This window comes from Salmo salar, chromosome ssa02 (assembly GCF_905237065.1).
Source record: "Salmo salar chromosome ssa02, Ssal_v3.1, whole genome shotgun sequence".
NCBI lineage: Eukaryota > Metazoa > Chordata > Actinopteri > Salmoniformes > Salmonidae > Salmo > Salmo salar.
The window spans coordinates 28362183-28382789 of record NC_059443.1 but is presented as its reverse complement, the minus strand read 5'-3'; the positions used below and the strand labels follow the sequence as shown (position 1 = coordinate 28382789).

General features: G+C 42.2%; 1 protein-coding gene across 1 annotated transcript; it reads right to left on the bottom strand.

Moving 5' to 3' along the window:
• Window positions 1-321: 321 nt before the first annotated feature.
• On the bottom strand, window positions 322-19950 carry LOC106579409 (pituitary tumor-transforming gene 1 protein-interacting protein). The gene is made up of 7 exons (XM_014159301.2): window positions 19640-19950; window positions 19289-19335; window positions 18522-18630; window positions 9995-10103; window positions 8956-9021; window positions 5303-5349; window positions 322-899 (listed from the first exon to the last, which is right to left on the bottom strand). Exons 1-7 carry the CDS (start codon window positions 19752-19754, stop codon window positions 850-852), a joined length of 543 nt encoding a protein of 180 aa, XP_014014776.1. The 5' UTR covers window positions 19755-19950; the 3' UTR covers window positions 322-849.
• Between the last annotated feature and the right edge of the window lie 657 nt (window positions 19951-20607).

The window sequence follows — 20607 nt, the reverse complement described above, 5'->3', positions numbered from 1 at the left end:
TTCCACTGCTTTAGAGTCCAATTTACATTTACATTTTAGTCATTTAGCAGACGCTCTTATCCAGAGCGACTTACAGTAGTGAATGCATACATTTCATACCATTTCATGCATTTTTTTTTTTTCTACTGGCCCCCCGTGGGAATCGAACCCACAACCCTGGCGTTGCACACACCATGCTGGCGTTGCAAACACCATGCTCTACCAACTGAGCCACAACTGAGCCAAAGCTCACCGCCAATGGCGGTGAGCTTTACACCACTCCAGGCGACGCTTGGCATTGTGCATGGTGATCTTACGCTTGTTGTTAAGTCGTTAAAATTCTACATTAAAATAAACATTTTATTAGGAAATGTATCAGATTGAGCATAGATTATGATGTTCTTGGTTTATGAAATATATACAAAGCGCAATCGCACTCACAGATATTACAGTAATTTAAAACAAAGGCATTTAAATCAGATTTCACAAAAATACAAAGAATGTGCAGAAAGTTAAGAAGCTCCACTCAGTGCCATGTCTCCAACAGCAAACTAAATATTACAAACTTCCTCAAACTTCTTAATCGTGTGACAAACGTAACATTTTCTCAACCTGGAAATCATTTTCATTCAGAACCTAAAATGAATGAATAAAAACTGCATTTAATAATTATAGGCAAAGGTTTGATTTAGATGAATCATGATGATAGACCGGTCTTGATATATAGGTGTTTGTGTGTCTCTCAGAGTAGGGTGTCTCTGCTCTCTAAGCTAAAACAGTCAGCAGGACAGGATGATAGTCAGTCCAAACAGGATGGAGCAGAGTAGAGCAGGGCCATCTGAACAACTTCTCTTCACATAGGTTTCTGGTTTACTCATTTTCAAACTTGCTGTATGGGTGGTCAGAGTCAGGGACAAGACCTGTAAAAACAAAGAGAGAGAGAGAAATAAAAAGGAGAGATGGGGAACATTGAAAAACAGTGATTAGAAGCTGTTGTGTTATGACTGGGCTGTGTAGGGTTGTACAGAGGCTGGCTAGAGCATAGAGATCCTATTAAAAGTTCCAGAATGTGGTCAAAATGGCAACCATATTGGTCAGGGAAAAATCCAAAACGAGTCTAATTGGAATGAAAGGCAGTAGAGGCATAATCCTGACTTTACATATGTAGGGAAAAAAAGTATGGGACGTGATATCAGAAATTGTGTAATAAAATGGTCTACCTAAAATACTTTCATAATTATAAATAGAGTTTGTAATGGGGTTTTTACAAATGTTATGTTTAAATAGCCTCTAAAATATTAGCAAACAGACCACAAATGTCAAATGTTTTGTTATCTTGGAAAACTATATATATTTGTATTTTTTTTTATTTAACTAGGCAAGTCAGTTACGAACAAATTCTTATTTACATTGAGGGCCTACACCCAAACCTGGACGACGCTGGGCCAATTGTGCGCTGCCCTATGCGTCTCCCAATCACGGCCGGATTCGAACCAGGGACTGTAGTGACGCCTCTTACACTGAGATGCAGTGCCTTAGACCGCTGCGCCACTCGGGAGCCCTAATGATACAATCAGTACTTGTTGCATTTACAACTTGTCTAAGACCTATCATCAACTGATATCAGCCAGTGTATGGATGTGGATTGACTGCATTGTTCGAATGGAATGTTGGCAAATTTGTTGTTAAGTTAAAACACTAATGGAATCATTCCTCTAAAATGGCCTGGCTAGCTAGTTAACAAACAAACATACAGTGCAGATCAATTCTTCAAATTCATTATTTTACACAATATCTTATCACAGCACTGGCAAACCATGGTAGACCAACTCCCTGACAAAAAGGCAAAAATGTATCCCATCATAAGAAGGTTCATGTCCATTGTAGTATTCTACACTGCTCAAAAAAATAAAGGGAACACAAAAAAACATATCCTAGATCTGAATGAATGAAATAATCTTAAATACTTTTTTTCTTTACATAGTTGAATGTGCTGACAACAAAATCACACAAAAATAATCAATGGAAATCCAATTTATCAACCCATGGAGGTCTGGATTTGGAGTCACACTCAAAATTAAAGTGGAAAACCACACTACAGGCTGATCCAACTTTGATGTAATGTCCTTAAAACAAGTCAAAATGAGGCTCAGTAGTGTGTGTGGCCTCCACGTGCCTGTATGACCTCCCTACAACGCTTGGGCATGCTCCTGATGAGGTGGCGGATGGTCTCCTGAGGGATCTCCTCCCAGACCTGGACTAAAGCATCCGCCAACTCCTGGACAGTCTGTGGTGCAATGTGGCATTGGTGGATGGAGCGAGACATGATGTCCCAGATGTGCTCAATTGGATTCAGGTCTGGGGAACGGGCGGGCCAGTCCATAGCATCAATGCCTTCCTCTTGCAGGAACTGCTGACACACTCCAGCCACATGAGGTCTAGCATTGTCTTGCATTAGGAGGAACCCAGGGCCAACCACACCAGCATATGGTCTCACAAGGGGTCTGAGGATCTCATCTCGGTACCTAATGGCAGTCAGGCTACCTCTGGCAAGCACATGGAGGGCTGTGCAGCCCCCCAAAGAAATGCCACCCCACACCATGACTGACCCACCGCCAAACCGGTCATGCTGGAGGATGTTGCAGGCAGCAGAACGTTCTCCACGGCGTCTCCAGACTCTGTCACGTCTGTCACATGTGCTCAGTGTGAACCTGCTTTCATCTGTGAAGAGCACAGGGCGCCAGTGGCGAATTTGCCAATCTTGGTGTTCTCTGGGAAATGCCAAACGTCCTGCACGGTGTTGGGCTGTAAGCACAACCCCCACCTGTGGACGTCGGGCCCTCATACCACCCTCATGGAGTCTGTTTCTGACCGTTTGAGCAGACACATGCACATTTGTGGCCTGCTGGAGGTCATTTTGCAGGGCTCTGGCAGTGCTCCTCCTGCTCCTCCTTGCACAAAGGCAGAGGTAGCGGTCCTGCTGCTGGGTTGTTGCCCTCCTACGGCCTCCTCCATGTCTCCTGATGTACTGGCCTGTCTCCATGCTCTGGACACTACGCTGACAGACACAGCAAACCTTCTTCCCACAGCTCGCATTGATGTGCCATCCTGGATGAGCTGCACTACCTGAGCCACTTGTGTGGGTTGTAGACTCAGTCTCATGCTACCACTAGAGTGAAAGCACCGCCAGCATTCAAAAGTGACCAAACATCAGCCAGGAAGCATAGGAACTGAGAAGTGGTCTGTGGTCACCACCTGCAGAACCACTCCTTTATTGGGGGTGTCTTGCTAATTGCCTATAATTTCCACCTGTTGTCTATTCCATTTGCACAACAGCATGTGAAATGTATTGTCAATCAGTGTTGCTTCCTAAGTGGACAGTTTGATTTCACAGAAGTGTGATTGACTTGAAGTTACATTGTGTTGTTTAAGTGTTCCCTTTATTTTTTTGAGCAGTGTATATAGTTACATTGTCTAGGGGTGGTACAGAGGCTGCCAAGGGGTGGTACAGAGGCTGCCAAGGGGTGGTACAGAGGCTGCCAAGGGGTGGTACAGAGGCTGCCAAGATGGGAATGTGGTGCAGGTCACTAGGTGTTTGATCTCTGAGGATTGACTGAGTGAAAAGGCACACACAGGTAGAGATTTACACTGTGAGTCTGGTCCTCCTGAAATGCAACAGACGTTGAGTTGACTTCACTCAGACATTAAGCAGAACCTACTCGTATACACACACACACACACACACACACACACACACACACACACACACACACACACACACACACACACACACACACACACACACACACACACACACACACACACACACCTCGTTTGAGTAGCAGACAAATGCCAAGCGGTCCCTAATGTACATAGACTTCAGTTAGCAGGAGGCATGTGAAGGAGACCACCATCCATCACTCTGTCATATTGTCCATAAAGAAAATCACAATTGATGTGGAACTGCAACCAATAGTACAGAACCATGTTATTAACACATACACACACCTCGAGAACGTGAAGGCAATGTATGGAAAGATCTCAAACTTGACAACGCATCAATACCAGAAATATTCACTATGAATATGGAACAACGGGGATCCTGTCTTTCTATCTGCTCTCTAGTCACTTTTCAGAGAGCTTTAGAGTTATGCTACCCCCTTCTCACACTTAACCAGAAGCAGATGTCTTCATACAACCCCCCCCAGGGTCAGAGGCCTAGCATAGAGCAGAGGTCACAGTATCAGACCCCAGGGACACTCTACCCTGTTTGTCTCATAACTCCCATAATTCCTATAGACTGAAAAACGCCAGTGACTTTCCCAAAATGTCTAGGTTTTCCAAAAAACCTTTGTTGGATAATTCCTGGAATAAGCAGGAAGTCCGGGAATCCCACCCGCATTTCAGTCAACCTTGGGACTGACTGCAGTGCTCATATGTCCCATCATTCCTATTCACCCCAGGGAGCCCTCTGCCCTACAGACTGCTGTTCATTCCTAGTCACCTCACCTCTCTGCTCTCCCCACTCTCCTACACTGTCTGGCACACTGAATAAACCAGCTATCCGAGCTTTACGGGTTGTTACAGTATTCAGAATCAAGATATTACCTGAGACTGAGTTGGCCTGTGTTTCTGTATCAATGTTTCAACATAGGGAACTGTGTGTGTTGAGCTGACCTGTACTAACATGCAGATGTTAATGAGATGCCCAGTATCTGACATCCAAAGTGTGATGCATCGTGTTAGAATTGATTTCGAGAGACTTGAGGTAGAGTAACCAATATGTGGGCTGCGTTGGCTTGCTTTGGGACACGTTCACTACGCTGAATAATGCATTCATGTGACCGAGGATGGAAATTCAATAAGCAACACCTTAGAAAATATGGAAATGGACGGCCCTATGGATAGAGGACAATGAATGCCGAACGCTCATCCCATTACACCCATGTAAAGTACATCAGGCCACAGAACAGTAAGAGGCTTGTAAATGTACAGTCTCAGAAGACTTTCATATCAGGTGAAGTAGAGCAAGGTCATTGGGTCAGGTTATATGAGGAGGTGTATCTTGGGTCTAATTGCATAAGAGGTTAGAGGGACTTGGTTCATATCAGATACACAATAAGTTGCAAGTAAAAGTTGAGACATACCACTGTATACATTTATGTAGTTCTGTCCTTGAGCTGTTCTGTGTCACGTTTCATGTTGTGTGTGGACCCCAGGAAGAGTAGCTGATGCTATGCAACAGTTAATATGGATCCTAATAAAATAGCTAAAATAATGATATTATCGTAACTTCTATACATGTAGAGAGGGAGATACGTACCATACTTCTTACGGATGTCATCATGCCTCACCTTCCTCTCCACCTTCCTGTCAGAGTAGAGGACAATGCTGGTCATGCTCTATCACACAGTAACAAGACAATAAGCAACACTGGAACATGTAATAACCCGCTGACAGAAGAACACAGTGCAGGATAATGAACAGTAGGAAATGAAGGATTTATAAAGTCTTCTCAGTCAGTACTTCTGGGTAATGTAGGATTTATAAAGTCTTCTCAGTCAGTACAGATTGTGAATACAAGCCTCATACTATATAAACCACCAGTCAGTGAGCACTGTTACATGCACACAATTACACAATTATTGTAGATAGTCAGATTAATATAATAGTTTGTTTTAAACGTTGACATGTCTTGCAAGAAGAACGATTTCCCAAATAATCCTTACATCGACACATCTGAACAAGACATTTGATAAATGCAGAAAATCGCCAAATGAAATAGAATTCTACCACAGCGACCATGTTATTTTTTCGAAGCCCATTTGAAGAACCTTGGTGTGATCCTGGACAACACCCTGTCGTTCTCCACTAACATCAAGGCGGTGACCCGATCCTGTAGGTTCATGCTCTACAACATTCGCAGAGTACGACCCTGCCTCACACAGGAAGCGGCGCAGGTCCTAATCCAGGCACTTGTCATCTCCCGTCTGGATTACTGCAACTCGCTGTTGGCTGGGCTCCCTGCCTGTGCCATTAAACCCCTACAACTCATCCAGAACGCCGCAGCCCGTCTGGTGTTCAACCTTCCCAAGTTCTCTCACGTCACCCCGCTCCTCCGCTCTCTCCACTGGCTTCCAGTTGAAGCTCGCATCCGCTACAAGACCATGGTGATTGCCTACGGAGCTGTGAAGGGAACGGCACCTCCATACCTTCAGGCTCTGATCAGGCCCGACACCCAAACAAGGGCACTGCGTTCATCCACCTCTGGCCTGCTGGCCCCCCTACCTCTGAGGAAGCACAGTTCCCGCTCAGCCCAGTCAAAACTGTTCGCTGCTCTGGCACCCCAATGGTGGAACAAGCTCCCTCACGACGCCAGGACAGCGGAGTCAATCACCACCTTCCGGAGACACCTGAAACCCCACCTCTTTAAGGAATACCTAGGATAGGATAAAGTAATCCTTCTAACCCCCCCTTAAAAGATTTAGATGCACTATTGTAAAGTGGTTGTTCCACTCGATATCATAAGGTGAATGCACCAATTTGTAAGTCGCTCTGGATAAGAGCGTCTGCTAAATGACTTAAATGTAAATGTAAAATGATTCTGAGGACATATAAAGTTTATATGTAAAAACAAACCGTTCAATTTTTCCTAACTCACTTCACTCGTGCATAAGAGGGAGGCTTGTGCTACCGGTGCTGGCACATGTGCAGATCAATTACACCGCTGGAACACGGATTAAGCTGTTTACATGCCCTAATAATTCCAGATTGCTTAGAAAACCAGGTGTTATAATCGGCGTATGCTTACTTCGATGTAGACCGTATGCTGATTAAGCTAAGCAGACAAAGGTGTTTACATGGCTATTGCCATACTTGGCCTACTGCCATAATCACTTTAATATCCAATTATTAGTGTGCATGTAAACGTACTCAGTCAGTGGGTGTTTCTGCTAAACTTGTTACATGTTGTTTCACACTGCCGCTTTTAGCACCTCAGCTTTCTCACCAGTGACACTTCACAGTCCCTGCACCATACTCCCCAGCCTCCTCAGAGGAGCCCCGCTTAATGGAAGAACTTTGCCCAAGCTGCAAATACCTTATCAAGTCAACTAATGGACTGCAGTGACTGCAGTAGTGGAAATATGAAATATGGATGTCAAAAGCAATCAATAACCAAAGTGGCATCTATATCTGTGCTCTACAAACCAAAAGTTGACTCCAGCCTCCATCTTGCTGAACGAAGCTGCCATGCCTTAGTGGCAGCATTAAGCCTTTAGACATCTGACATTATTTAAGGCGGCTTTAGTGTCATTGTTTACCTCCCCGTGGCCCCTGATAGAGGCTCGTAAAGAACAAGACGCTGTGTTTTACACCGGCATTGCCAGCAGTAGGTGAAATACGAGCACAGGGCAGGCTGAGGAGCCTGCCACCCAGCCATCGCTCTAACTTTATGGGGGACACAAAGGAGGCAGGGAGGGGAGGTGGTTGTGATTGTTTTGTTGGTCCCTCCAGGGACGTAAATTCACTGGGCACCAGTGGCAGTCCCACACAAAGACAGACAGTGTAAATCAATCTGGGCTCTTTAATGCCAGGTAGTGATCTGGGGAGCAGCAATCAGAGGAGGCAGGCAGGCTGACAACACAGGGAGCAGAGAGGAGCAGAGGCTGTCCTGACCACCATCTGTCTCCTCCACCCCCCTCCCTCTCAGCTGACTGACTCCCACATAACCATGCACCAAGGCAACAAGTGGGCGGGAGCAGGCAGGGAGAGTGACCGGAAGAAAATGAAAAAGAGCGAGAGGGATGAATACAATCTCAAAGACTCAAGTGCACTGTCTTTCTAAACTCACTCTCTAACACTGTCTTAGACCTCCCTAAACCCCTTGGTTTGATAGGGAGTCAGGACAAACTTAACCTAAACCCTGTGTTATTTCAATGGGACATTCTCCAACATAGAGATCCAGTAAGAGTCGGTGGAGTTTGGATGGTGGGGATGTGGTAACTTATGTCTGTTAAGGTGTTCTGTAGAACGTTCCCCATCTGTGGCTCAGATGACAGAGGGCTCAGAGCTCTTAGCTGTGTCCTAACCTCTCCATCTGCAGACTCTGGGGACGTGCTGTAATCTCTCTAGAGGCTCCCTCCTCTCCCATGGTGCATAAAACAGGCCTGGGTCCTCTCTGTTCCCATCAGAACAGCAGGTCAGTACACCAACACAGACTATGGTGGTTTGATCCACATCAGGAACTGACTGAGTGAGTCTACTCTACATTCCCTGGCTTGATAGAAGAAAGGTTCAGAGGCTGGTTTAATTCAGAAACACACAGTGAGCCAAGACTCCCCAGTACACCACGCAGCACGTGACATGATACATTTACTGTACCGACTGTCTTTCTGCATGACTGACTGCTCACCACGTTAAACAACACATCAAGCTATCCTCGGTGGACGACAGGCAGGAAAACATTTAAAGAAAGGATGAAACATTTATGTAAAGGGAGTGATTCAGTGTAGGAGGAAGTGTGGCTCAGAATCCCATTTCTACCACTACACTATGTAGTAGCACATTCTATATTTAAACACACACTGATCAAAGTGCAGCTGCTGAAGACTAAGAGCTGGAATCAGTGATTACAATCCTCTCGGTTGGTGTTTGGGGACACACACACAGTATTTCTCCTGTGGACGGTGTTGCTTGAAGAGCCGCAGGCACAGCTCACCAACTGTTCAAATCCCCAACCCTGACAGAGAACGTCTCTATAGATCACCAGCAGCAGAGTAGAAAACTTTGAATCTGACCAGGTAGCTGTGGGAAGTGCTTTCCATCATTGAAACAGATACAAGCACCTCCCCAAAAATCTAAGCAACTAACAGTGTGGGCTCACACAAATCATTGTGTTGATAAAATGGGGCATCTTTTAGTAGTAGTTTGAAAGCCTTTGTGAAGCTGAGTGTGTGATAACTAATGAATACTTACCGTTCATCAGCACGCTGTCTGATCTCCCCTCTCCTCCTGGCAAACCTCTCCTCATCTCTGTCTGGCCTGGTGAGACACAGAGACACAGGCAGCGTTACAATCACCTTGAAACATCACGTTTACAGACAGAGACACTAGCACAGATTGGTCTGAGAACACACTTTCCTTGTACAGTATATGATATACTTTGTCTCCAAGTGGAAATGAGACTTAGTATTCCTTGTCAACAATAACACTGCAAGATCTGTTGTATAGAATGGCTGTTGCTGTTGCTCTTAACTTTGCATAGATGATGCCAACAAAAAGCAATCCTGTCATTCTGCTGCTTGTGTTTAACGCAAAAAGTGAGGCTGCTGTTGTGTAAGCTTGGAAAGGGGATAGGTTCTGACAGGTGAGAGGTTCTGCTGGGGAGACGAGAGAGGTGTCATCTTTGTTAATTGGATGCAATCTTAAAATGGAACAAATTATGCCAATATATGCAGAGGCCTTCCAATGATTGGGAGGTGAGAAATATGAACTGTGTGGAACTTCATTTTGGACAGACATGTTGTTTCATCTTCACAGCCTTCATGTTTATTTAGGATAGATGATTGAGATGCACAGAGCGGCTGCATTTAAATGGCTGCCAATCAGGGTGTCAGGCCAGCAAGCATTTGATTGACATGCCGTTTTAAAACATTCCACTTTGTGGTGACAGTTTCTTCTTCCTCCCTCCTAGCGTCGCATAACAATCAGGGCAGGATCAGCATCCAGCACTGCACCTACCTGTTTTAATAAAAGGGTATAACCACTGTACATGGATGGTGCATGTTAATAGAGATCTGCATTTTGAATAATCTGATGCTGGATGCAACAAAGGATATGCAGAATATCAGCACATTTATGAGGAGTCTGAGGTATTGAAAGACATAGTTATTAGTGTGGAGGTTTTCCTAGGATTATGAACAAGACCGACTGATAAAACCCTTGCCATTCTTTGCAAGTATGCCTTAATATTAGGCTAGACAGGGCAATTTGGTGACATCACTTCCTGTCTTACCCCGATTGATGTTTCTTGCAGCAACAGCAGCAGCAGCAACAGACTGTGATGCTGATGATGATGGTCCCGCCTAACACTGCCATGGCGATGATCAGGGCCTCGAAGTTCACTGGAACAGAGAAAAGGTCAAGGGTCAAGATATGAACAAATAACAACATGCTTCAAAGTTATTTGACTTAAGTGAATTTCACAAACTATCCTTTATCAAGGATGAAGAAAACATTTAATTATTTGATTTGATTCTCTTTTAGTCCCCATTTGGACTAATCTTCCAGGAGTCCTTAAAAATTAAAATACAATTTATATACAAAACACATTTCACATATAACACACTATTACAAACATACATAGTATACTAACATAATGAACCAATAAATACTCAAATCTAAAAAAATATTGATTCTTCATCTACTGTAATCCCACAACATTTCTGTGTATTATATTTAAATCATTTAAAAATATGTTTAAATGTATATATTGAAAGGTTTCTGATTTGCTCAGTTAATTTATTCCATTTCTTTATTGCTCTAAATCGAAATGTTCTTTTGCCCATTTCTCTTTTCTGTCTGGATAACGCATAGATGGTGGACAATCTATTCCTAGTATTTACGGAATGTCTCTCTCTTACCAACTGATTACAGTTGTGAATAGAACTTGGCTGTTTTAAATGATGTATATGAAATAAAATAAGCATGTTTTTTTCAATTATCTTGTTGATTGATGACCAACAAAGAACATTGCGCATGACTGCAACAGAAGAACCATATCTCCACCGTAAAACAATCCTTGCTGCTTTGTTCTGTGCAATCTGCATCCTCCTAACTTCACTTGCTGATGCATTTCCCCAGACCACAGAACAGTAGTTCACCTGACTCTCAATTAATGCTTGGGTTATTTGCTTAAGAATTTTTCCTGGAAAATATGTAGCTATCCTTCTGATTATACATGCTGTTTTAATATATATATTTTTTTACATAGATTAGTTATTTGAGACGACCATGATAAGCAGTTGTCTAGCTGCACTCCCAATAGTTTGGTTTCTGCCACTTGTTCAATTTGTACTCCTCCCATACTTAATTGTATCCCATGCTGTTTTGGCCTTTTCCTAGTGGAACAGACCAACATAACTTTGGTTTTCTTGGTGTTTAAAACAAGTTTGTTCTGGCAAACCCACTCCCTGATATTCTCCAAATCTCCTTGTAAAGCTTGCTGTACCTGTTGAACCGATTGTCTTGCTGCATAAATTGTAGTATCATCTGCAAATATAGTAGCTTGAGTTTCAGCTAAGGCATAGGGAAGGTTGTTGGTATATATTAAATAAAGAAGTGGCCCAAGGCAGCTGCCCTGCGGTATTCCACAGTTTAACACGAGGGGAAGAAAATGAACCATTGATATAGGTGGACTGTTTCCTGTCAGTTAGATATGACTGTACCCAATTCAATGCTACCTCCTTAAAACCATAATGCATTAATTTTGTCAAAATTATTTCATGATCCACTAAATCAAATGCTGCACTGAAATCTAAAAATAGTACACCCACAAACTTGCCATTATCCATAGCATTGAGCCACTGGTCAGTCATGTCAACCAATGCAGTGGTAATGGAATGGTTTTTGCGACAAGTATGCTGATTGGCTGTAATCAGATCATTATTTTCCATGTACTCCCATATTTGTTTACTCACAATAACCTCCAATATCTTACTGAGTGTAAGGAGTAGACTAATTGGTCGACTATTGGCAGGAGTAATGGGTTCTTTGCAGTCTTTCGGACTAGGACACAGTTTTGCATGCTTCCATACATTTGCAAACATCCCCTTTTCCAGTGACCAATAAAATATGTATCTCAGTGGAACTGCAATCTGGGGAGCAGCACAGCGAAGCAAAAAATTAACCTGTAGATTTCCCATCAGGTAATGACTTCAATAGGTTTAACACCTCCTCCACTGACACCGTTTGCAGACTAAAAGAGCAGATCTTGTTGCTCATAATATGATCATCAATCCATTGGACAATAGCTTGTTTGGAAGAATGTATGTTTACATTGTTGCTCAGTAAATTCATTTTCTTTGTAAAAAAAAATTTAAAATCGGCAAAATTGGCAATATCAACTGGTTTTGTTATTATTCTCCCGTCAACCTCCACACTAGATGGGCATGATGAGATAGATGTACCAAGTAAGCCCTTAACTGTGTTCCATACCTTTTTAGAATCATTTTTATAATCAATAAAAGCATTGTTGTAAAATAACTTTTTTTTCCCTTTCGATTGAATTTAACTGCATACTTATGCAATGTTCTATAATTCTGTTCATCAATTTCTAATTTTGACTTGGCTGCTAAGAATTTTGACATATTTCTTTGAGAAAAAGCCTTACCCAGTTCATCATCAATCCATGGAGATGGACGAGCACCAACTGTACTCTTTCTTATAGGGGCATGATGGTCCATTACTTCAGTGAGCAAATCAATAAAACATTCTGTAGCGCGATTTAAATCATCCTCTAGATAAATCAGCTCCCAGGGTACAGCAGCCAAATCATTTTGAAATAGCTCATGATTAAATGTTTTAAAATTTCTCTTGACCACAATCCTAGGGGGTTTCTTTGGAACCTTGGTGTTCATGGTTATGGTCACAGTATTATGGTCTGTCCAGCCCACTGGCATTGATCTGGCTTTTAAGCATTGCAATGGTATATTACAGAAAATCAGATAAATGCATGTGTCTGAACGATGACCCAACTTAATTGATGATCTAGTAGTATCATTAACCATTTGTTTCAAACCACAGTTCTCCGCATATCTCATCAATTTTGTTCTATTCGAATTATTGTGATCCTTCCAATTTATATTAAAAATCACCCAAGATAAATATATCTCTGTTGCTATCTGTGGCCTGGTCAAACCCAGTACATAAGTCATCCAGATAGGACACCTTAGAGCTAGGAGGTCTATACACACATCCCACCAATATGGCTGCCAGGTGAGGCAGATGTACCTGAGCCTATAGTGCCTCTACGTGACATACATTAAGGTCATCCCTCCTCTTAAAAGGTATATGATTCTGAATATACAGTGCTACACCCCCACCATTCCTATCCTATCCCTTATAAGTAGACTATATCTATGAATGTTAATTTGCCCATAATTTACAGATGCATCTAAATGCATTTCGGTCAAAGCCAAAATAGGAATATTATTTATTTTGACCAAGTTAAAAACCTCATGTATTTTGTTAGGAAGGCTACATACATTAACCTGAGCTATATGCAGCCCTTTCCTTATCAAGTGGAGATCAATAGAGCATGTATTCGTTAAGGTTGAAGTTGTCATGATACACTACAACACACTACAACACACAAACTCAAATTTGAACATTAAATCAAAATAGCCAGGGAGTTACTCGAGAGTCCCGATACAATTGCCCGTTGATATAGTTTATCCATCACCATGGAGACTCGTTGATTCAGGCAATGTTTTTCCTTCATGATGGGATATAGTTTTTTTCTCCTTTCATTGATCTCGGTGGGGAAGTGATCATTCATTCCAAAATCAGTGTTTCTGAGTTCTCTGCCCATGTTCTTTGTCATTTCATTTTGCTTAAATTTGCCAAAACAGGCAATAATAGCCCGTGGCCTATTTCCAGAGGCCTTACCTATTCTATGGACTCTGGAGAAAGTGACATTACGCACAACATCAGTGGGCAGTTTTAGTTGAGTTGACATAAAGTCTCGGACTGTGTCCTCACAGCCTCTGCTGTTGTCATTCTCCGGTATCCCTGAAAATATTAGATTGTCCCGCATTGATCGACACTGTACATCAAGCAAGGTTTCTTTAAGTTGTTTGTTCTCCCTTTGTACCACCTCCACCTTGCTATGAATAGAGTCTACAGTACCTTTTTCAGCGCCGCGTTCCTTCCTTAGATCATCAATCTGGCGTTGGCTGAATTCTAGACTAGCACATAATGCATTGATGTCCTCTCGTAATATATCCAAGATATCAAGTTCGGCAAGCCTTTCATTGATGGATTTTAACAAGTCAACATCCATATCAGTAAACCTCTCCCCACTCGCGCCCTCTTACTAGGGGATGGTTTGGTTCCATCGTTGATACCTATTGGCCAACCTGGTTTTGGTTTGTTTTGTTGATTGTCCTTAACAGTGCTCGAGTCCTCCGAAGCCAGCGACATGTTTCTAAGAGTTTGTAAGTATCTCTCGTCAATGAATCGTTCAAGCTCTTCAATGGATTCTGAATCATCCAGCGTGTTTACAGGCAGAGTTAAACACACAAACATATTGTTCAGCCGCAACTGCGGGGCCTAGCGACTGCTAGATGCTATGTTGATGTAACATGCCACTGTGTATGTTTTCCTCCAAGCATCCCAGCTCTAAAAATGTCTATTCATTGACTTATTATGAGACCATAAGTGGAAAAAATACCCCCCCCCAAAAATGCAGGAAATAGAAAAGGAAATTAGTTACAGTTACTGTTGCGTCACCAACCACCAAACAGGAAATGGGCTGTCTTCATCATTCTAGATTGCAGCCGATAATGATTGCAGCCGATAATGTGATTATGCATTTATTCTATCAATATGTAGGTATATGACTAATAAACCCATGAGGAATCAAACAGATCCAAATGAGGGGTGCAGACTGCACTGATGCTGATTGGTTGAGCAAGTCAGATATGCAGTATTATTTAATAAGCCTGAGCAATACCAGCCTGTGATTGAGCGATATGAAAAGCTCAGTTTGGCACTCAGACTACTAATTCAACAATGCACCTTTGTTAGACAATACTGCCACCTGCCGGTGTGTTTTTCAAATTACAAGTGGGGTTTTATGTCAAGATTTTTGTACTTGCTCGATTTGGTTTGGACAAAAGAAATGTTGGTCAAGAATTGTAGCATAATATTCTTCTTACCTTTAGGTTTTGAATGCACGAGTCACAAGTTGAGAAGGCTTTTTAAACTGATTAGTAACTAGTTTGGACGAAGATGGTTGTTTCCAGATTCTCATGTCATAAAACATTGTATTCTCAATTAAATATGCCAATATTTGTGGCAGGGAGATTTTTTTACAAAACAAAATGAAAAGATCTCTTCTTTAACTATTAAAATGATCATAATACTGTGGAATGTATGTTATTCCTTAGTATCTAGCCCTGGTATCTAACCTCATGCTCAGAAACCAGCCAGACACCCCATGCTGTTGTCATCTGTGGCCCAGAGGCCTGTGTTCAGAAGCCCAGCAGGCAGCTCCAGCAGGCAGCCCCAGTGTGTGTGTGTGTGTGTGTGTGTGTGTGTGTGGATCAGTCAGTGGGGTGGCTCTAATCAACACAGAACAGCCAGAGGGGGCAGGCTGGCTGACAGACATCTACTAGGCCTGAAGAAGCCACAGCCTGTTCACCCCGCTACCATCTAGAAGGCGGAGACAATACAGGTGCATCAAAGCTGGGACAGAGAGACTGAAAAACAGCTTCTATCTCCAGGCCATTAGACTGTCAAATAGTCACCACTAGCCGACCTCCGCCCGGGTACCTACCCTGAACTTTAGTCACTGTTACTTGCCAGCTACCACTAAGTACTCTACCCTGCACCTTAGAGACTGCTGCCCTATGTACATAGTCAATGAACACTGGTCACTTTAATCATGTTCACATACTGCACACGTGGATTGTACAATATTTGCACCTTATTCTTAAAAAAAAAAATTCTTCCAAGCTCTGTTAAGTTGGTTGTTGATCATTGCTAGACAGCCATTTAAGTCTTGCCATAAGATTTAAGCCGATTTAAGTGAAAGCTGTAACTGGGCCACTCAGGAACATTCAATGTTGTCTTGGTAAGCAACTCCAGTGTACACTGAGTGTATAAAACATTAGGAATACCTGCTCTTTCTATGACATAGTCCGCCCGGGTGAAAGCTATGATCCCTTATTGATGTGACTTGTTAAATCCACTTCAATCAGTGTAGATGAAGAGGAGACGACAGATTAAAGAAGGATTTTTAAGCCTTGAGACTATTGGAGACATGGATGGTGTATGTGTACCATTCAGAGGGTGAATGGACAAGACGAAAGACTTAAGTGCTTTTGAACAGGGTATGGTAGTAGCTGCCAGGTGACCGGTTTGTGTCAACAACTGCAACACTGCTGGTTTTTTCTTCTTCATGCTCAACAGTTTCCTGTGTGAATCAAGAGTGGTCCATCAGCCAAAGGACATCCAGCCAACTTGACATCTGTGGGAAGCATCTGAGTCAACATGGTCCAGCATTCCTGTGGAACGCTTTCGAAACCTTGTAGAGTCCATGCACAGACTAATTGAGGCTGTTCTGAGAGGAAACGGGGGTTGTTCCTAATGTTTTAGGAAGGTGTTGTTCTTAATGTTTTCTACACTACACAGTGTGTTTCAGGTTATTGTCTTGCTGAAAGGTGAATTTATATCCTAGTGTCTGGTGGAAACAGACAGACAGGGTTTCTTCTAGGATTTTGTCTGTGCTTAGCGCCATTCCATTAATTTTTTTTTATCCTGAAAAACTGACCCAGCCTTAACGATTACAAGCATACCCATAACATGATGCAGCCACCACTATGCTTGAAAATATGGAGTGGTACTCAGCAATGTGTTGTACTGGGTTTGCCCCAAACATAACACTTTGCATTCAGGGCAAAACGTGAATTGCTTTGCCACATTTCTTTCACTATTACTTTGGTGGCTTGTTACAAACACAATGCATATTTTGGAATATTTTTATTCTGTAAAGACTTCCTTCTTTTCACTCTGTCAATTAGGACAGTATAACAGCATACTGTACAATGTTGTTGATCCATACTCAGTTTTCCTATCACAGCCATTAAACCCTAACTGTTTTAAAGTCACTGAACAGTTTCCAACCTCTCAGGCAACTGAGTTAGGAAGGACACCTGTATCTTTATAGTGACTGGGTATGTTGATACACCACCGAAAGTGTAATTAATAACTTCCAAGTTCAAAAAGGATATTCAATGTCTGCTTTTTATTTTTATTTTGACCCATCTACCAATAGGTGCCCTTCTTTGCGAGGCATTGGAAAAATCGCCCTGGTTTTTCTGGTTGAATCTGTGTTTGAAAGTCACTGCTCGATTGAGAGACCATACAGATAATTGCATGAGTGCAGTACCGAGATGAGGTGGTCATTCAAAAAACAGGTTAAACACTATAATTACACTTTGACATTATGGGGTATTGTGTGTAGGCCAGTGACAAACAACCAAATGTAGAAAAGTCAAGGGATGTGAATACTTTCTCAGCAGCCAGTTTATTAGGAACACCACCCAGTTCACAAAAATGGATTGCTCCTACAGACAGTGAGCCACATGGCAGTGGCTTACTATATAAAGCAGGCAGACAGGCAGAGGCATTCCGTTACTGTTCGAACGTTAGAATGGGAAAAACGAGTGACCTAAGCGACTTTGAGCTTGGTATGATCGTCGGTGCCAAACACACCCTTTTCCAGTATCTCAGAAACACACACAGCAGTGTCAAGGGTTTACCAAGAATAGTGGGACAAAAAAAAACATCCAGTCAGCGGTAGTCCTGTGGGCGAAAACAGCTTGTTGATGAGAGAGGTCAAAGAAGAATGGCAAGAATTGTGCAAGCTAACAGGCGGGCCACAAATAATGGGACAGTTCAAAAGTTGTGTGCAGAACTTGTCAGTCCTTGTCAGGGATGGGCTATTGCAGTAGACAACCACACTGGGTTCCACTCCTATCAGCTAAAAACAAGAAGAAGCGGCTCCAGTGGGCACACGATCAGTACATGGTGCATCCTGCCCAGCGTCAACGGTATAGGCTGGTGGTGGTGTAATGGTGTGGGGAATGTTTTCCTGGCACACGTTAGGTCCTGTGATACCAATTGAGCAACATTTTAACACCACACCCTGTAGAATCCATGGACCAAAGAATTCAGGATGTTCTGTATGCAAAGGGTGGGGGGGTCCAACCCAGTGCTAGATGGGTGTACCTAATAAACTGGCCACTGAGTGTATATATTTATATTCCAGACTCAGACATTGCTCATTCTGATACTTCTTAATTTCTTTATTTTGGGGGATTTGTGTGTATTGTTTTGTATTGTTAGGTATTACTGCACTTTTGGAACAAGAAACATAAGCAATTCGCTGCAGCTGCAATAAAACCTACTAAATATTTGTATGCGACCAATAAAATTAGATTATGAACTATGCCAACAAGGCTCCACCATTCACATTCAGATGTACTATTATGTATTAATCTGACTGTTGCTATATTGACCTGAACAGACACCCAACTAAGCATGTGGTCCGCCATGGGCTGATGTGCGTACAGGGCAGGCTTTTGTTCTAGCAAAGCAGTAACACACTTGATTACACTAATCCATGTCTAAATCAAACACAACAATAAGTTGATTAGTACAATCAGGTGTGTTCTTGCTGGGGTGGGACTAAAGCCTGCACCCACATCAGGTCGTCTAACGGGAGGTCCCATCATGTAAAACTTAATTTCACTCACCCCAACACATTCCCCATCGTGCCTGTGACAGTTTACACACTGCAGGTGGAGGCAGAATGTAGCTCACTGGGTAGTCTGTGCACGTGTCGTTGGTCATGCACCACAGGCACTGAGAAAAGACACTCATCATTAGCCTACTACTTCAATTCTCAAAGACGTGATATGTGCAGGATCACCTATTCCCAGCCTTCACCCATGTCCTTGACTGTGTCCATCATTTATTAATATTACTGATTGGGGGTGGGGAATTGATAATTACATAAAGATATTATTTTTGACGATATATCATATTGCATTGTTTTCACAATATCACTATATTACTTTTGAACAAGTTGGCTGTATCTACACCAAAACTCCAGTATGTTTCCTTCAAAGTGATTTCCATCTTTTTAAATTGGTAGCCAATTTGTTTACAGCACTTTTATTTCGATGACTGATCAAAACTTGTTTTCTCATGGCTCTCTCTTGTCCCTCTGCAGCAGACATACGGTGCGCAATATGTTTGGAACATCAAATCGCAATACATATGGAATAATGAGAATCACAATATATATCGTATCGGCATCTAAGTATCGTGATAATATCGTATGGTGAGGTCCCTCGCAATTCTCTGCCTTCATTTATAGAGTAACTCTTGTACAAAATGGTACAAATTGACATATATATATATATAGTTTTATTGAACATAGCCTCAGTGCTATAGTTAGTAGCAAGACTATAATGTATATGCTTTACAAATAGGAAGTGTTACATAATATTCTGCTTACCTTTGGGTGTTGAACGCATGAGTCACAAGTTGAGAAGGCTTTGCAAGCTGAAATGAAATGTGTGTTCTTATTTGAATTCAGTAAGTCTTAGCTGTGCCATGCTTAAAACTAGGCTAAATCACCATACTGTCTACAATTGTGCATGTCACACCAACTCAAAGTTGATGATTTTGGCTAACCTAGCAAGCTAACGTTAGCTGATGACGCATTTCAGTTCTAGTTAGCTAACTAGCCATCGAGACCTTACAAGCGACATAATGCAAACAAACAAATAAATGAAACCAGCAACGACAACACTGAATCATGCTGTTGATACATTTCGTAACCAAAAATGTAGGAATAGTATCTTACAATTCAATGGCGTTGGCGTAGTACTAGTGTGACATTCTGCTCGGCTCACGAGGACAAAGGCAACGGCCACAACAACAAGCATTGAGCGCATGATTCCTCTCTCTGTTTTATTCATGTTATGATGCTGTTTTGAATTACTCTATCTAGCTACACTTTCAAAAACAAGCAAAAACGTAACTCCTGGAGTTGTCAAGACCAAGCTAGGAAATCTAAACAAACGACAGAGTTTGTTCCTGGTTCTCCCCTTAGGTTGAAGATACTTTTCAAAAGGATGAAGAAGAACTTTTCAAAAGGATGAAGAAGAACATACTGACACCTACTGCAGTGCAGGGCGCAGTACAAGCGAGAGTGCTCACATTATCCACCAGGTTGCAGTACAACACCATCAGTCTGGTACCTGCAGAGGAATAAAATATGAATTGAATTTGTCATAGAAATAGTCAGGGTAACTATCAAACCAGTTTCCCATTGAGACCTCACGAGGGTGAGATCTCATTTCCGTCGTCAGATTTAATATGATTCTATGTAGTTAGACTCCATGCCAATAAAGCCTTTTGGATGTAATTTAATTCAGAGAGAGATAAAGGTCATATGTATCTAATTCGAGTCTAATCTGGGTGACCTTCCCTTGCACGCATTCACCACAGTGGTGAATTAACAGGTTAAATGTCGATCCCAACTCATGGTGGTAATGATGCAAGGCTCTCCTTAGAGCTCCAACCTGGCTATCTACAGCAAGGGTTCTGGGGTTACATTTGTGCTACAGTATAGAGAACAAAACTAGCACCTGCCACATTCATCTGTGCTACAGTAGAGATAACAAAACTAGCACCTGCCACATTCATTATTCCTACAAGGTCGATGCCCTAACAACAATGGCAAAAGATAATTGCTTTAATATATAGAGCCAAAAAGCTTTAGATCATTTAAACCAGGCCTAATTCTAGACTGAATTGGTGTCTAATAGC

Excerpts from the sequence above, each read along its gene's own strand:
- LOC106579409 (XM_014159301.2), bottom strand. The coding sequence starts at position 19,754 with ATGAATAAAACAGAGAGAGGAATCATGCGCTCAATGCTTGTTGTTGTG. Across the intron at positions 19,336-19,639 it reads TACGCCAACGCCATTGAATT|CTTGCAAAGCCTTCTCAACT; the intron begins GTAAGATACTAT and ends ATTTCATTTCAG. Across the intron at positions 9,022-9,994 it reads TGCAAGAAACATCAATCGGG|GCCAGACAGAGATGAGGAGA; the intron begins GTAAGACAGGAA and ends GTGTCTCACCAG.